At 36.2% G+C, this 18,453-nt stretch overlaps 4 protein-coding genes across 7 annotated transcripts; 3 read left to right on the forward strand and 1 right to left on the reverse strand.

The window, feature by feature from the left end:
- On the forward strand, positions 3,840 to 7,507 carry LOC104702938 (tricyclene synthase, chloroplastic-like). The gene is made up of 7 exons (XM_010418865.2): positions 3,840 to 4,129; positions 4,228 to 4,492; positions 4,612 to 5,002; positions 5,699 to 5,917; positions 6,029 to 6,167; positions 6,483 to 6,734; positions 7,141 to 7,507. Exons 1-7 carry the CDS (start codon positions 3,920 to 3,922, stop codon positions 7,444 to 7,446), a joined length of 1,782 nt encoding a protein of 593 aa, XP_010417167.1. The 5' UTR covers positions 3,840 to 3,919; the 3' UTR covers positions 7,447 to 7,507.
- On the forward strand, positions 7,679 to 10,989 carry LOC104702937 (tricyclene synthase, chloroplastic). 3 transcript variants are annotated; one of them, XM_019228175.1, is made up of 8 exons: positions 7,679 to 7,770; positions 8,026 to 8,154; positions 8,236 to 8,497; positions 8,612 to 9,008; positions 9,506 to 9,724; positions 9,818 to 9,956; positions 10,176 to 10,427; positions 10,634 to 10,989. In XM_019228175.1, exons 1-8 carry the CDS (start codon positions 7,714 to 7,716, stop codon positions 10,940 to 10,942), a joined length of 1,764 nt encoding a protein of 587 aa, XP_019083720.1. In that variant the 5' UTR covers positions 7,679 to 7,713; the 3' UTR covers positions 10,943 to 10,989. The 3 variants fall into 3 exon arrangements, with proteins under 3 accessions (XP_019083720.1, XP_019083719.1, XP_010417166.1); XM_019228174.1 differs by having other exon boundaries at positions 7,693 to 7,770; positions 7,969 to 8,154; XM_010418864.2 differs by lacking the exon at positions 7,679 to 7,770 and having other exon boundaries at positions 7,822 to 8,154.
- Positions 11,513 to 13,304, forward strand: LOC104702939 (probable purine permease 5). Of its 2 annotated transcripts, none has more exons than XM_010418867.1 (2): positions 11,513 to 11,607; positions 12,113 to 13,304. In XM_010418867.1, exons 1-2 carry the CDS (start codon positions 11,562 to 11,564, stop codon positions 13,201 to 13,203), a joined length of 1,137 nt encoding a protein of 378 aa, XP_010417169.1. In that variant the 5' UTR covers positions 11,513 to 11,561; the 3' UTR covers positions 13,204 to 13,304. The 2 variants fall into 2 exon arrangements, with proteins under 2 accessions (XP_010417169.1, XP_010417170.1); XM_010418868.2 differs by lacking the exon at positions 11,513 to 11,607 and adding an exon at positions 11,622 to 12,015.
- On the reverse strand, positions 13,372 to 16,561 carry LOC104702941 (probable LRR receptor-like serine/threonine-protein kinase At2g24230). Its single transcript, XM_010418869.2, has one exon. It carries the CDS (start codon positions 16,068 to 16,070, stop codon positions 13,512 to 13,514), a length of 2,559 nt encoding a protein of 852 aa, XP_010417171.1. The 5' UTR covers positions 16,071 to 16,561; the 3' UTR covers positions 13,372 to 13,511.

Here is an 18,453-nt window from a genome sequence, read left to right on the forward strand (position 1 = left end):
CTTGACTCCAAAGCTCTAGCTTCTGCCACCATTTCATCCAAATTCCGAGGCTTTTGCATATAAACTAGTTCTTGCATTTCCTGAGTTAATCCGTTAAGGAATATGCCTTCAACCTTCTGTTCATCGAGTCCCGTGACTTGTGATGATAAATCCTCAAATCTTTGTATGTAATCAGCTATAGTTCCCGTTTGCTGTATACAAAACAAGCTTTGGCTAGGTCCCCTAATCTTCAAATTCCCAAACCGCAACATCATAGCTGATTTAAACTATCCCCAGCTACCAAATTGTCTTGTGTTTATTACCCAGTTGTACCAGCTCAATGCTTCACCACTCAAACTAACTGACACCAAGGCTAGCTTCTCCTCGTCGTTATAACCACCCAAACGAAAGAACCTTTCCACGCGACCAACCCAACCATAAACTCCCACTCCATCAAACACAGCCATTTCTACATTCTTCATCAAGTTCTCACGTAACCCTGGCCTAATGTTGCTACGGCATGGTTCCAAGGGTGAAAAACGTACTTGGTGATCTAGAGTTAAATCAATAACCCAAAGCACACTCAACCACGATCTAGTGGTGTCGTCGTAGCATTTCAGGGTCGAATCCTCAGAGACCAAACGATACACTATGAAATTATATAGACCGAGTATAGCTAAAGCAAAGAGAGAGTTTGTATTGCAAGTAACCGAACAAAACAGAAAATAAATAGAGTTTGTAAATTTAAGAGAAAGTATTGGGCTGAAGGAATCAATCAAGGATTATGATCACGAAAGTGGGTGATGGGTTGGGAAAGCTTTAGGAACCGTTCTTGAACTCGAATCTCAATTATAAAACTAACCTACTGTCGCAGTGTTAGTTATCTATGCAAGGAATTGAATGAACCCTAAACCGTCGTTTGAATCTAAACAATCCTAGCAAGCATTAGGTTCTAGTCCGATTATGTTCACAAGGTGCCCCAACTTCAACTGTCGTTGGCTAAGGATCACCTTGCTCACCTATGTTCTTTCAAGTAATTCAACAACACTTTTGATGCCTAGATGAATTTAACCTAAGATCATAAACTAGGTAGCTAATCTAGTTTAAGAAATAAGCACAACAATAGATGAAGAACTTAATAGATCAATCCCAAATCTAACTACCTAAATCAGTGAATCATAAAACCCCCTTTGAAACCCGAAACCCAACAGTAAGACTACTCAGACATCGAACAGAGACAATCACAAATCAAATATTAAGAAAACATGTTTGAATTGCCAAAGAAGTAAAAAGGGTTCAGAATTCTTCTCCAAAGAGTTAGAAAGGATAAGAGATCTTCTCCCAGGCTTACAAGTGCTCAAAAACGGTGTAGAGTAAAAAAAATTCTTTCTGGGGGTCGAGCCCCGTGCTTAAATAATAAAATAAATCCCTAAAAAGTCGGTTTAAAACGAAAAAGGAAAGATTGCGTCGGGGGCGGGATTGGTCGATCTCGCGAGGATCAGTCGATCCGGAACGTTTTTTTTCTGCTTTCATTCCATCTGCCTTCTAGCTCGATCAGTCTTCAACCAATTGGCTCCAGATGCATGTTTCCATCCCCAAAACGCTCAGATTCCTTCCAAAGTCACCTAGGACCTATAAAGACTCACAAAAGACTAAAAGGACTCTAAAAGCATACTTGGACCTAGGAAAAAACTCAAAACAAACCTAAAAACTATAGTTAAAACCCTACAAAATGCAGACACATCACTTGGTTATTGTTATCTTGGAGTCGTGATGGACCCGATTGACTTGAGCCACCCACTTCTCGAACCGTCTCAATTCCAGGTAGAGAACTTAAGACGAGATCCAGTTTCCTTCCAAGGTCCTCCAATTTCTGATCGTGAATCCTCAATTCGTTTCCCAAAGATTCAATCTTTGATCCCATTTGTGAACCCAACGATTCAATTCGATCCTTCATCTTGCTTCCAAAGCTTCGCACCTCGCCCAATTGATCGTAGACGTCAGCTAAAGACGCGTCGTGTTGTTCCTCCTCCGATAGTTCTCGCACCGGTGATTACCCAATTGATGTAACCATCTTCGTTTCTTGATTCTCCGATTCTTCACAAAAACTTCAATTTCGTAACCCTAATCTTCTGCGATACTTCGATCTCGATCACAAGCGCACCATTTGATAAGAAAAATACTCTCTTTTTATTATATGTGAACGAATGAATGTTTGATACAAAGAGTAACCGAATGTAACTAGAGAACTCTAGACGCAGCTAGAAAATATTCTCTCCAACGAAGACTCATATGTCTCGTTTCCTCACAACAAACAACATGAACTTCTCTATTTTACAAAGACAGTTTATATAACAAATCAATCTTGTATGCACGTGTCTCCCTCCATGTCCGCACGTATTGTAGCCACTCTGTTCTTCCTTCTAGTGTATACCTGTAGAGGCTTATCATTCTACCAAATACACCCGATCATAACCTAAGAAAACTTGTAAATCTACTACTAAATCCCTACTATTCATAGTTTCCATCAGACTCTTTTTATTTTCTAGGACTAATAAATCATAAAGAGGTTTTAATTTAGACTTTATATTAGGTAATGGAAGCGTTGAGCTCTAACTATATTTCACGGGATTCCATGTCCTTCCGCTTTCAAGTGGACACTCCTTTTCTAATTTTGTCACTTTACTACAATTAATTAATTGCTGGTTTTGATTGATCGGAATGTCGGATTGTAGGACCAGACACTCAATAATGCATGACAATGAAGGGTAATATGTGGTTCTGAATTGTCTTAATAGCTCATCGGACTATATCACAATGTACCAAGAATAAAGAGGAATATTGGATGCTTGTAGGAGATATTCCCTGGAAGTAGGAAACTGCCCTTAATATATTGTCATTCATCGTATGTATCTATATATGGCACATCGAACTCAATTTTAACCATCATCCTAATATTTTCAAAAGGCTCTATGAATAATTCACGGTGTGCTACATAATACCAATTACTGGTTGTTTTCTTTCTCCCACTTGTTTTGTCAATTATTCGCCAATTCGGAGCCCGTCGACGCTGTAATGTCGGGGAAAGTTTGAGGATGGCCTACGTGAATGGTTTAGGATAAGGGCGTGATCTGCTGCATTCTTGGCCACTAAACTCCCTCTATTTTAACTTTATTTTCTCTTCTTTTAAAACTCTTATGTGTGTTTGATATCATTAAAAATCTCAGCAAAAGAATGCATATATTGTAACCATGGTTCATTTTTATGAATAAATTATACATTCATACAAAAAAAAAGTAACTAACCGCCTAAAAAGGATTAATTTGCAAACAAATCAATTGGATTGCTGTGATTAGTGGGTTTCATGTCCTATGAATGGTTTTGTTGTGTGTTCTAGCATCATGCTTTAATTATGTTTCATGTCCTTGTTTGAGATATCACTTTTCAACCACTTAAACACCATAAATAGTTAGTGGTATTGTAAATGCTTACAAAATTAAAGTTTTTTTTATAACAAAATTAAAGTTATACTTGCTTATTCATTCAAAGAACATTATTATTATTATTTTAGTTTTGATTGACAGTCAAATGTTTCGTTCTTTACTTTTTAAATAATACTCACATTGGTATGTTGTGGTCACGCATGACATCAACAGATCTGTCATTGGCTTCATCTTCAACTTTAACATGTGACTTTGTTCACATTGTTAGAAGTGTGTGGATAGTAAGTAACCTTTACTTTACTTGAGACGCCTTTAGTTGGTTCTTTTTATGGATAGGCAAATTAGATGTGACCACTGACCAAATATGATCAACCACCATAATAACGTGATTCATGACAGCATAAAATCTTTGCGTGTGTATCTATATATTTTCCTTTTTGCGTGTGTATATACACACACACACACATCTGAATAGGTAAGTAGCGTAATTCATTCAAATGGCCACTCTAGGGCAGATAGGTTCAGCTCTTATTTACAGTAATGCCCTTCCGAAGACTCTTCCACGTCCTAAGGCTTCTGCATGCACCATTGTGGCCAAAATGACACCACGTGATGATAAGTCAACCATAGTTCCTCGCCGTTCTGCAAACTATCAGCCTTCTCTTTGGGACCATCACCATATCATCTCAGTGGAAAATGGATATGCGGTACTTACACATTCCCTAGACAAAAAAATATAGTTCTATTAATGATGTTATATAGGACTATGTTTATAGCCTTCTATATTCAATGACACTGAATTCAGAAAGATAAAAACGTACGGGAGAGAGATTTGTTGAAGGAAAAAGTGAGAAAGATGTTCGATGATGAGAAAAAGACTTATCTCGACCAATTGGAGTTCATTGACGATCTACATAAACTCGGGGTTTCATATCATTTTGAAGCGGAAATCAAAAACTTTTTAATATCTTCTTATCAGAAAGATAGAATAAACGTCGGGGAATGTGACTTACATGCCACCGCACTCGAATTCCGACTTTTCAGACAACATGGTTTCAATGTTTCAGAAGGTTATATATTTATCTTCGTACTCATATAAAAAGAAAAGATCATTTCTTATATATGTTAAAATTTTGTTTTCTGATGAATACTTGATCGTATATATACAATGAAATTGTGTTTGTTACAGATGTATTCGATGTTTTCATGGAAAACTGTGGGAAGTATATATATGACAGTGATGATATAAATGGTCTTCTATCTCTTTATGAAGCGTCATATCTTTCGACAAAGTCGGATACTAAACTGAAAATATTAATCAGACCTTGCGCAACACAACAACTCAGAGATTTTGTTGATACTCATAGTAATGAAGATTTTGGGTCGTGCGACATCGGGGAGATGGTGGTCCAAGCGTTAGATATGCCCTACCATTGGCGAATGAGAAGGCTAGCTACGAGATGGTACATAGATGTGTATGGAAAGAGACGTAATAAGAACCTTGTCGTAGATGAATTGGCCAAGATCGATTTCAACATCGTACAAGCCATTCATCAAGAAGAACTCAAATACGTTTCCAGGTAATATTAAATTACTAGAAGTCATATAGCAACTTTTAAAGAAATCTTAAATCTTTATTAAATTAGTATGATATAATCAAGTACATAAGCCATAGATTAGCCAGAGCCGGCCCAAACCACAAGCTAGGGAGAACAATAATTAAGTTTGTCCTTGTGGCCCGGAAAAAATAACTAAGGTATTTTTTTGCAAAAATCTCTTATAGCTCTACTGGTTAATTGTTATGGAGAATAGAGAATGGTAGTGGGTTCAATACTCACATTTACAATAATCCTTAAAACGTTTTTTTTTCTTTGTATGAATTAGGCCTTATTTTTTCTTTGTATGAATTAGGCCTTCTTTTTTTTTAGCTTGTAGCCCTTAAAATGTCTGAGCCGGCTCTGAGATTAGCTTATCAGTTGTTAATTAGTTTGACATTAAAATTCATAAACTTAACATGATACTATAATACTATTATTTGAAATTCTTACCACACACATAAATATTCATTTATTGCCAACAACATGCATTTGACCGAATATTAACCTGGATGGTAACACAATGCGACACTAGTACAAAATCGCTATGTTACCTTAGTGGTCACACAAAAATATTCATTCTAAAAATCTTGAATTGAAAATTGATATAACATATAATAAAGTAAAGTGGATATTTTTTATCATCTTATTTTCCTCTTGCTTTATATATGTGGTGTTAAGGTGGTGGAGGGAGACGGGTTTAGGTAAGCAACTCCACTTTACAAGGGACAGAATAGTAGAAAATTATTTTTGGACGATCGGACAAATCCAAGAGCCTCAATATGGATACGTTCGACGAATAATGACTAAAATAAATTCACTTCTTACTACTATTGATGATATCTACGATATCTATGGCACTCTTGAAGAACTCCAACTTTTCACTGTCGCGTTTGAAAAGTAAAGACACCCCACACTTTTAATTAATTTATATTTCAATTTCTTGTTATTTTATATATATAATGTTATATAAGATTACTTGATTGAATTGTGTATATAAATATGTTGCAGTTGGGACATAAATTGTCTTGATGAACTCCCCGAGTACATGAGGTTGTGTTTTTGTGTTGTATACAATGAAGTCAATAGCATCGGATGTGATGTACTCAGAGAAAAAAATATCAACGTGATTCCCTTCCTCAAAAAATCTGTAAGTATATAAAATAATTAAATATCTATATATAATTTCAGACAAGAAATTTTTGGTCAATCCATTTTCCTTACAATTAATTTATTTATAAAAGTAAGATATCTTTTTATGTTAAAAAAAAGTATAGTTGTTTTTTTTCCTCTTTAAATTTATTTTTTGTAAGAAAAAAATTTGGTTAACAACTTTGTTAATGTACAGAAACCATCCTTACATAATTATCATATTTTTAAACACTGGATAATTCTTACATATTTAGACCATATAAACTTTCACATGTTGTACGTAATACTAGTTTTGCAATTATCTTAAATTAAGTGGACAGATGTATGCAAGGCATATTTAATAGAAGCCAAGTGGTACAAAAGAGGACACAAACCAAATCTGGAAGAGTACATGCAAAATGCTTGGATTTCAATATCGGCCCCTACGATATTTCTTCACTTCTACTGCGTGTTTTCCGACCAACTCTCTGTTCAGGTCTTGGAGACTTTGTCCAAACACCAACAAAACCTCGTCCGAAGCTCTGCCTCCGTGTTCCGTCTAGCCAACGACCTTGTAACCTCACCGGTAAAATACTTTCTTCCAAAGTAGTTAGAGGCACAGGGTTGGATGCATAACACATTGTCGATAACTAATGAAATTGATTGATGGAAAGGGTAATCGAAATAAGTAGTCTATATATGTTATTGAAAGATGCAGAAGTATCCCTTTTTAAAATGGAAAATTTTCATTTTCTTTTTGAAAACTTTTTGAGTTTTTTTTAAATATAAAATCGATTAACTTGAAGTTTAGATTTTGTTTTTTATATTATTTTATAAATACTAATAAATATACTTTACCACCATCACAATTTTTTACCTACGAATTGATTAAAAATATAAAGTGAACTGGAACTGTAGATAGCACTAATATGACCATCTTTACATCAACATATGATTATATGAATATGTGTGTGTTTGTATATAAAATATAGGATGAATTGGCGAGAGGAGACGTCCATAAATCCATCCAATGTTACATGAATGAGACCGGAGCTTCAGAGGAGAAGGCGAGTTCGCACGTGCGACAGATGATCAACGACCTGTGGGATGAAATGAATTACGAAAAAATGGCTCATAACTCTTCGCTACTCAATCATGATTTTATGGAAACTGTGATAAATTTGGCACGTATGTCACTATGCATGTATCAGTATGGCGATGGCCATGGCTCTCCCGAAAAAGCCAAAATTGTTGATCGTGTAATGTCTATACTCTTCAATCCGATTCCTTTAGATTGAACTTCATATTACATTAACTATCATATGGTTTTTAGATAATCAGATATAAAGTTCCACGAAATTGCATTTGGTAATTAGGCTATATAAAACTAATACTACTATACGATTGCCAACATCGACATTAGAACTTTCACAAGAATACAACTATGATATGATATGATGGTTAATTGGTTATCAACTATGATATATATAGAATGGTTATCAACTATGATATGATATGTTTTTTTTTTTTTTTTTTTTTTTTTNGATGAATGACAACACAGGTCAATGGCGTCATCTTCGACAACATGTGATATCTATCACCATGTAAACGTGACGCCCTTAGTAAGATTCTTTTTTCTCAAGACAAATTTATGTGACCAATAAATCACCTTATATTATAAGGAGTAAAACAGATACGTGTTTCCCCAGAAAAAAACGACGACAACATACGAAGCTTGTATATATTATATATAGAGACTTACATCGAAACGAAATTCAAGTAGTGTAATACATATTTGTGTAATGGCCACTTTACTGCAGATAGGTTCAGCTCTCATTTACAATAATGCAGTTGCTAATACTCTTCCACGTTCTCAGTATTTCAAATGGACCACAATGGCCAAAATGACACCGGATGAGTCTACCGTTGTTCTACGTCGTTCCGCAAACTATCCACCGTCTCTTTGGGACCACCGCCATCTCCTCTCCATCAAGAATAAATACGCGGTACTTACGTAATCCTTATGAATATTCTGTTGTATTATTGAGTACAATATTGATAGCTATGTTCGATGACACTGTATTCAGACAGCTAAATGTGTGCAAGAGAGAGATTTGTTGAAGGAAAAGGTGAGAGAGATGCTAGTTGATGAGAAGAAGACTTATCTCGACCAGTTGGAGCTGATTGACGCTCTACAGAAACTCGGGGTTTCTTACCATTTCGAACGTGAAATTGAAAACATTTTAACAGTTTCTTATCAAAAGCATAGAATTGACGTGGGAAAAGATCTACATGCTACCGCCCTCCAATTCCGACTTTTTCGACAACGTGGTTTCAACATTTCAGAAGGTTGTTATCATCATATTCATCCAAAAATATCATCACTTATATACGTTATAATTCTTTGTTGTATAAAAACTTGGCCTGACATTTATAACTAATGGATTTATTTATTTTTTACAGATGTATTCGATGTTTTCATGGGAACCAGTAGAGAATTTGAGAGTGATGACATAAATGGTCTACTATCTCTTTACGAAGCTTCATATGTTTCGACAAAGACGGATACCAAACTGCAAAAATTCATCAGACCTTTTGCAACACAAAAACTCAGAGACTTTGTTGATACTCAAAGTGATAAAGATAATTTTGAGTCTTGTGACGTAGGCCTAGGGGAGATGGTGGTCCAGGCGTTAGATATGCCCTACCATTGGCGAATGAGAAGGCTAGCCACAAGATGGTACATAGACTTTTATGGAAAGAGACGACACAACAAGAAACTTGTCGTAGTTAAATTCGCCAAAATCGATTTCAACATCGTACAAGCTATTCATCAAGAAGAACTCAAATACGTTTCCAGGTAATAATATTATATTACTAGAAGTCATATTCTACTTATTAACAGTCAAACTAATAAAAATTAATATTAAATTACTAGAAGTTTTATAGCTATTTTAGGTAATCATCAAGATGACCTAAAATATCGAAGTTAATCCCTGTGGTGAAATTTCATGCTCAAAATAGATATTCAAGATAGAATCTCAATATGAAAAATAAAAATAAAAAAAATAAGAATGTATATAAGGTTGAACTCACACGCATGTTGTTGTGGGAGGCTGAGAATTCGAATCCATCTCTGTTCGTAAACTTGGCGAAGCTCAAACAATGGGCATGGGACTGATTTGATTTTTGGACTTCGGTCCGAGTTTTTTACTTGAGGTTGGCTTTTGTGAAAACCCTGCCAAGAGGCCCTCTTCACCCTCGGATTAGTCGGGGCAATTGATCTGGACACCAAACTGTATATATAAATTATACTTAGTCCTCTTTGTTTTACTTTTGCTTTAATGTGGCGTAAAGCTGGTGGAGGGAGACAGGTTTAGGTGATCAACTTCAATTTGCAAGAGATAGAATAGTGGAGAATTATTTTTGGACTATTGGGCACATCCACGAGCCTAAATTTGGTTACATTCGTCGAATAATGACTAAAGTAAATGCACTTATTACAATGACGGATGACATCTACGATATTTATGGTACTATTGAAGAACTTCAACTTTTCACCGTCGCGGTTGAAAGGTGGTGATACACTGATAATTTTATCTCTCTACTTTAATTTTCTGGTCATTGTATAGATTACTGACTGAATTGTCTATATAATTTATGTTGCAGTTGGGATGTAAATCGCCTTGATACTCTCCCCGACTACATGAAGTTGTGTTTTCGTGTTATGTACAATGAAGTCAATAGCATTGGACGTGATATTCTCAGGAAAAAAAATATCAACGTTATCACGTTTCTAAAAAAGTCTGTAAGTAATTTTTCCCCCATATGTATTGTTTTATTCTATTATTTTAAAAATTAATTTATTAAATCTATAAAATAATTCTTAAAAAAAATCTCTGTACAGTAATTGCAATTTTAAATCTAATTAATAAATTTCTTAAAGCATAGAAACCATTCTTACATAATCTTTCATGTTGTAACTAATGAAAAAAAATTATTGTGTTCCAAATTATCTTAAATTTAGTGGACAGATCTATGCAAAGCATATTTAGTAGAAGCAGAGTGGTACAGAAGAAAGTACAAACCAAATCTGGAGGAGTACATGCACAATGCTTGGATTTCAGTATCAATCCCAACGATATATTTTCACTTCTACTGCGTATACTCCGGCCAACTCTCTATTCAGGTCTTGGAGACTTTGTCCCAACATCAGCAAAACATTGTCCGATGCTCTGCCTCTGTGGTTCGTCTAGCCAACGATTTTGCAACCTCACAAGTATAACAACTTCTTCCCAACTCATTAATTATAGGTTTGACTTTTAGATTTATTATTTGGAGGCTGGTCGGTCATATATATGGATGGAACAAAAAGTAACATGCCTATAGGAAGTTAGAAAAATGGTTCCAGACTTCCAGTTTATGTATGTAAGTGATGTACGAACTGGCCTTATTTATATATATTGTATATGTATGTATGTATAGGATGAATTGGCGAGAGGAGACGTCTATAAATCCATCCAGTGCTACATGAATGAGACCGGAGCTTCAGAGGAGAAGGCGTGTTTGTACTTGCGGCAAATGATTCAGGACTTGTGGGATGAGATGAATAACGAGAAAATGGCTCATCATAGTTCTTCGCTACTCCATCATGATTTTATAGAAACTGTCATGAATTTGACACGCATGTCACAATGCATGTATCAATATGGCGATGGCCATGGCTCTCCTGAAAAAGCCAAAATTGTTGATCGTGTCATGTCCTTACTCTTCAATCCCGTTCCTTTAGACTGAGTGTGTGTGTGGCATAATTACATTTAATACCACATATTGTTTTTAAACATATAGTCCCACGAAATTGTATTCCGCGCGCTCAGGCTTCATCGCCCTCTCTTGAGTGTTTGAACACAGAAATACTTTATACAAAAACCGATTATAACAAATATGAATCTAACAAATATGTTGTAAAGAATTTTAAGGCAAGTACAAAAAAATCTCCTTTTAATAGACGAGCCATGACTTAGCTAAAACATGATTGAATACCGAAAGAATGAACTCGTTGAACTATCTGGAGATGGCCGAGGCCGAGCTTAAATATGACTAGACGACTTTAAGATTCGCCAAGTAGCTTACTCGACAAGTTGTGTCCTACGGCTGATGACGGAATTGCCCTTCGCTGATCTTGATGAGGTGATTCGACTACCATGGAGAATAGTTCCAAAAAAAAAAAAAAAAAAAACCCCAGTAAATTATTGTCATGGCATTAATTTACAAACTCAATATCTCAGCCGTTAAAAGCCAGTTAGCGAATCGACGGCTATGGATCCGTGAACTCAGAAAGCTCATCGCATGCTCTGTTTCTTCACCTTAAAATTTGGGACCTCCAGAAATAATAAATAACTATAACAAAAAAATGACATCTTTCAAAGACGATAATCCCGAGTCAAATTTATCAGTCAGTGAGTACTCTCATCACTGAATTCTCAATTTTTGATTTTTTTTTTTTTCTCTAATTTTACTCTGTTTTTTCTTTCTCAATTTTAGGTGTTTAACGTGATGAAATTTGATTCTAATCATCGAAAACTTCAGTAAATTTGAAAACTTTTAAGGTTTTTTTAAAAACAATTCTGTGGCTTTTCTTGTTGAACAATCCTGTTTCTGTAGTAGTTAGGGCTGAGATAAAATCATAAGAATCTGATCAAAGCTGAGATTTTTTTTAATATTTGGTGAAACCCTGAGACGATTCTGGTCTTAGATTCATAGAAAATTTCCAAAAAGTTTTGATTTTTAGTGTGTATGAGTGTTGATTGATTCCGGTTCTAGAAGCCGTCATCTATTGTTTCTTCATCGGTTACTTTGAATCTTTGGTACGTAGTGAATTGTGTGTTTCAGATAGCTCTGCAGAGATTCTCAGTCTCAGTTAAGTTTTGCTCAATTCTGATCAGATTTGTCTTTACGTTTCAGGACTTCTAATGGAGGAAACAACAGAACGCCCATCTGTTTCATTTTCGTATTCACAATGGATGTCAAATGTAAACAAATCAACACAAGAAGCTTACGAATCAAAGCCCATTTCACATTGGATTCTCTTGATCCTCAGTGGTGCAGCAATGCTTATAGCTTTCCCGGCTTCTAGTTTACTGTCACGTCTTTACTTTTCCAACGGTGGTAAAAGCAAATGGATCATCTCTTGGGTTGCTGTTGCTGGATGGCCAATCACTTGTCTCATCTTACTTCCTACATATATCTTTCAAAAGATCAAACCGACACCTCTCAGTGCAAAGCTTGTTCTCTCCTATGTTGTGCTTGGTTTCTTGAGTGCTGCAGATAACCTTATGTATGCTTATGCCTACGCGTATCTCCCTGCATCGACCTCTTCTCTTCTTGCATCTTCGTCGCTTGCCTTCTCCGCTTTGTTTGGCTATCTCATTGTTAAAAACCCGCTGAATGCTTCTGTTGTTAACTCCATCGTGATAATAACCGGTGCTATGGCTATAATAGCGTTGGATTCAAGCTCTGATCGGTACAGTTATATAACCAACAGCCAGTACTTTGCAGGTTTCTTTTGGGATATAATGGGGTCTGCGCTTCACGGGCTCATTTTCGCATTATCTGAGCTTCTCTTTGTGAAACTTCTTGGAAGAAGGTCTTTTCACGTTGCTTTGGAACAGCAAGTCATGGTTTCGCTTATAGCTTTCGCCTTTACCACTCTTGGAATGGTTGTGAGCAATGATTTCCAAGGGATGAGTCAAGAAGCTGAGAGTTTCAAAGGCGGCGAGTCTTTGTACACTCAGGTTCTTGTCTGGAGTGCAGTCACGTTTCAACTGGGTGTTCTTGGGGCGACAGCGGTCTTGTTTCTTGCATCCACAGTCATGGCAGGAGTCCTTAACGCTGTGAGAGTTCCCATCACGAGCATTGCTGCTGTCATATTGATGCATGATCCAATGAGTGGTTTCAAAATCCTGTCATTGATCCTGACGTGCTGGGGATTCAGCTCTTACATCTACGGGAGCTCGAGCTCGAATTCAAGTACTCAAGCTTCCTCTTCATCCTAATACGCAACCTTTTCCCCTGTCTCCATTTCTTGTAGTAAATTATTCCTTGAATGTGATCAAATACAATTAGTGTTATATAAGATGATTATGTTCGGAGTCAAGTTGTAGCTGCTGCGTCTTATTACCTCTTTGTGCACAAGTTTTATATGGAGCAAGAACATTTGAGATAAAGGTAAACACAAACAAGCTTATATATACAACCGATACACATGAAGAAACTTGAAGGAACCATGAAAAAGAGCAAAACACTGAAAAAAGGCAAAGAAAGGAAAAGAACAACATTTTTGCAGAGATTCGGAAGTGATGTCTCATTGATTAGGTTTCGGTTCAATATCTTTAAGAAGACCAACTACTTGCTGCATACTTGGCCGCTTTGAAGGAAGATCAGCTGTGCAGAGGTATGCAATCTTGAGAGCTTCTTCCATTTGCTCGTCTGAACCTGTCTCTTGGATTTTTGGATCAATAGCTTTTGATCCTTGATTCTTCCTAACCAGACTTCTAACCCAACTCACCAAGTTTGTATCTTTCTCCTCAAGATAGTCATCTTCAATCGGCTTTTTCCCTGTCATGAGTTCAAACAGAACAACCCCAAAGCAATAGACATCGGACTTTGGTGTTGGCAGCTCGTGTTCGGGTTGCAAGAACTCAGGAGGGAGATAACCAGGTGAGCCATGAGTAATCTCATCGTCCAAACCATTTCCAAAGACTTTGGCTAAACCGAAATCAGATAATCTTGGCTCCAAGTTCTGGTCTAGATAAACACTACTAGCTTTCACATCCCTGTGGATCATTGGCGGTGAACAGCCGTGGTGAAGGAATGCCAATGCTCGGGCAGTGCCAAGTGCTATCATGTGCCTAAACCGCCATGTGGCCACTGGACCTTCAGGCCCTATGTTTTGGATACCATTGTCAGTTTCTTCTTCCCATGTATCTGTGCTCCAATCATCTGTTGTCTGAACTCCAAATGGCAGATCATGAAGCAGGTTCTGCAAGTTACCATTTTCCATGTACTCGTAAATGGCGATCCTTTGTTCACCGGCTATGCAATATCCAGTTAACGGAACAAGATTTGGGTGCTTGATCCTTCCAAGAAACTCGAGCTCTCTAGCTGCTTCTTGGTCACTAAGAGTTGAGCCGTGGACCAATACTTTTACAGCTACATGAATCCCACCGGGGAGGAAACCTCGGTAAACAGGACCAAATTTACCGTCTGCTAAGAGAGTGTCTCTGTCGAAGTTGGAAGTTGCAGACAAGAGATCCGAAAACGTGATGTTCAACAATGGCTTCTCAAAGATAACCACAGGAACTGCATTTGCTTGCTTCACATCAGCCACCCATGTTGTGGAATCCGTTTGGAAAGAGAATGGACCTGAAATGCTTTGTTCCTCCTTTAATGAGACATCTTTGGCTTCACCTGATTCTGGTTTCCTTCTGCAGCCAAATGCTACAAAAATCAATGCTCCTATGAGTAAACACATTGTAGAAAGCGTCACTGCCAAAGCCAGCTTGAGTCCTCCAGTGACTGATCTTCTTTTCTTGAAGAGCGCCGGGTTTGCAGCAATAGGGCAGCTATTTGAAGAACCAAAGAATGATCTGATCAAAGTTTCAGTTGAAAACTTTCCAGAACAAAATGTTAAGTTGTTGAAAGAGAAATTGAATCTCTCCATCCAAGGCAGCTTCTCAAGGATAGACATTGGTATCTCTCCCGTCAAATTATTCCTCGAAACATCGATAGCCACGAGGTTCTTGATACTCAATAGTGGAATATTCCCTGACAGATGGTTTCCAGAAACATCAAGTGTGCTCAAATCATTCAGCTCTGAGATCTCTCTAGGTATGTGACCAGAAAGATTTGTGTTTGACAAGTTAAGATACTCTAAACCAGAAAGCATCTTAATCCTCGGAAACATCCCTCTACTGAATCTATTCCAAGCTAGATTTAAGTGCTTAAGCTTCTTCAGCCGTGTTAGATTCTTGAAGATATCTCCACTGACTTCATTCTCAGACAAGTCAAGATAAATCAAACCAAACCAGTTGGAGTCTACCTGAGAGGAGATATGATCTTGAAACCGGTTTTTGCTGAGATCAGCCACTTCCAGAGTCTCCTTGAACAAACCTGTCACCGAACCTTCAAACTGATTCCCTGAAATGTTGAGAGAAGTGATGGATTTCATATCAGCAAAATCTGTGTCCTTGCCATGAATCTTGTTTCCTGCGAGGTTCAAAGTTTTGAGCTTTGGAAATGCAGAGCCAAACCCATCAGGAAGAGACCCTTCAAGCTGGTTTGAGGAGAGATCAATGGAAACCAGAGATTGGCAACCAAGAAGTCCTCGTGGGATTGACATCTGAAACCCATTGTGGTCAAGCTTCAAAACTCTCAAGCTAACAAGAGAATCCACAGCTTCAGGGATTGCACCAGAGAAGTTGTTTCGAGAGATTTCAAGTGACTCAAGCTGCCCAAAATTCCCAACATTGCTAGGGAAAGACCCAGAGATGTTGTTGAAGGAGAGGTTGAGGTTCTTCAAAGTGTTCAAACTCCAGAAATCAGATGGTAAACCAGAGATTTTGTTGTTGCTAAGATCCAAAGATTGAAGCTTGCTGAGTTTACCAATGGTGTTGTCAGGGATTTGACCAGATATACCCATTCCAGAAGCAATTAACACAATTACATGCTCATTCTTGGAATCACAGAACAAACCTTGCCATGAACAGAAAGGAGCAGAGAAGTTATAAGCTTGAGCAGAGCTTAAACCCATTTGTTTGAAGAATTCAGATACAAAGAAACCATCACTGTTAGGTTCTTGGCAATGAAATTGCTTAAAGAACAGAGGAAGAATCAATGCATAACCCCAGAAACCAAGACCCATTGAAGAAAGCTCTGAAATTTATACTCAGAAACCCCAACCCCAAAGAGCTAAGCAATAAATTCTCCAAAACAGAAGAAAGAATGCAAAATCTTAGTAAAGCTACTTTGGGGTGTCCATGCAAGAAACTCAGAAAGCTCAAGGGGTTAAAAGCCAAAAACAAGAGAGATCTGAAGATAGAGAAAAAGTGTTTATTTAACTTTGTGGTGTTTCTCAAGAACACGAGAGACCAAAGGACATAAAATCAAGAAAAAGGAGGATTTTTGTCATTGGATTAAAATATAAATATTAAGCTTCCCCTTCCCCGACTATGACAAGACTATCTTTTCTTTAATTGGGAATTCTAAATTACGAGAGTGAAGAAAGAGAGAGAGAGAAGAGGACATGTAGACAGTTAGGAGCAGAAGGGACTTGAAAGCTTTTTCATTAATGAGAGAATGAGATTTTTCATCAGTAACACTGAAACAGTGTCATTGGCTCCTTTACTTTTCTAGTTGGACCAAACACATTTTTATACTGAGAAAAAAGATTTTAATTTCTTAATGCAAATATTTTTGTTAACATAGTAAATTGGTTTGTATCCATTGACTCTACTTTCTCTGTTTCTCACTATTTGCGAAGAAGTGAAGTTGAAGTTGGTAAACTTATTGGTCACTACTCACTAGCCATGAGACCGTCGGACCAACTTAATACGACTAGAAAATGGACAGAGCATCAGCGTTTAGTTATTAAAGTTTGTGTGATCCATGAGGGTTTTTTATACAAAACAAAAGAAAAGGAACATTATCTTAAATTATTAAAAGTTCTCTATTCTTCTTTTTCTTCTCAAAAGATACCCTCTTGTACTTATTAGGAAATCTAACTCCATTGATGGTTTATGTCATGCCACTAAAGGTGTGTGCAAAGTATATATGTTCTTTTACTTTTTGGCTTTAAAAGTGTCGGCTGTAATTTGTGGATTAGTTGTTGAGACAAAAACTAATACGTATCCACAAATTATTTTGTAATTTGACAAAAACAAAATTTTTGATTAATGTGCAAATTAACCCCAAAAATAAATTGTGGCTCAAGTTGTTGTAATAAGAAAATCATAACTGTTCTCTTTCTTTTGTAATTTCATTACTTTCAAATAGAGCTGTCTCTATTTTTTCTTTTTCAACTTAGTTGTTGTGATAAAGAAAATCATAACTATTCTTTTTGTATTGTGATTTCATTATTTTCAAATATAGCTGGCACAACAATTTATATTTTTATCAACCTAGTAAATAGTAATATAAATTTTAACTTCGCCAATCATTACATTGTTTCTTATAATTAAGCATATATTTGGTAGACTTTTTCTTGTCCACTCCAAAGTACATTTAATGTTTAATGGAATTCTTGTGAAAAAGGAAAAGTTAATTCAGTGTATACAAAGCTAGAAAGAAAAAATATAACTAGACAGTGCTATCTAAAAGACTATATATATATATATATATGTGTGTGTGTGAGAGAGCATACTTTTTGTTTTCGTAAGCTTTGAACTCCTCATTTAGAAGAAGATGTGATTTTTGATAGTAAATAAATGCATGTGTTCAATCACAGATTCACAAACAACTATGAGAATGTATGATACATTATCAAAAGATAATTTGATGTTCAAGTCATATGTTAGTGTCAAAGACCAAAAAGAGTTTGTATCCAAGTGAATGGCACGTGATTGATGTTAATACAAGGGATACTACTATATGATGATCATGTCGTGTGAATCCGATGTAATCATGGATTTGATCTAGGTAACCGCTAGTATGATAGCGACACAAGTTATTAGAATATAAATTTTTTCGTTTCCCTATTATAACAATAACAAATGGCATGTTTAATTGGTTGCCATGAATAATGATGGAGTTCATTTTTTTACGATCTAAAACAATGTTTTGTATTTAAAAGTGAATTAAGATAATTTTGGTAGTGATGTGGAGTCCAATTAATATTATTTGTAATGTCAATGATCTTATGTGAAATTTCTCTTATTACTTGTATTTCTTTTGTTGTTCGTTAGAAATATTTATAGTAGAATACACCATTGAAATTTTTTTTGCCCTGTTTTCAATCTTGTGATATAATAGGTGACAATTATTAAGAAAGGATTTTGTAGGACGAGTACCACGACCAGAATAGTGAAATAATAAAAAAATATCTCATACTTTATAAAGTGATGAATATTTCTTTATGTTTGTGAATGGTTGTGATTCTTAGCTTTAACAATAATCATTCATACCACTTTATTTTGTTACGGTTCATTAGATATAAAGAAAATTTCGTCAGTTTTTACACATATTGAGAAGTAGAAATTGTATTTCATATTTTCCTCTCCCCGCGATGCAGTTGGTTTAATTTGATCTTG

The sequence above is a fragment of the Camelina sativa genome, chromosome 7, assembly GCF_000633955.1.
Source record: "Camelina sativa cultivar DH55 chromosome 7, Cs, whole genome shotgun sequence".
NCBI classification, from domain to species: Eukaryota; Viridiplantae; Streptophyta; class Magnoliopsida; order Brassicales; family Brassicaceae; genus Camelina; species Camelina sativa.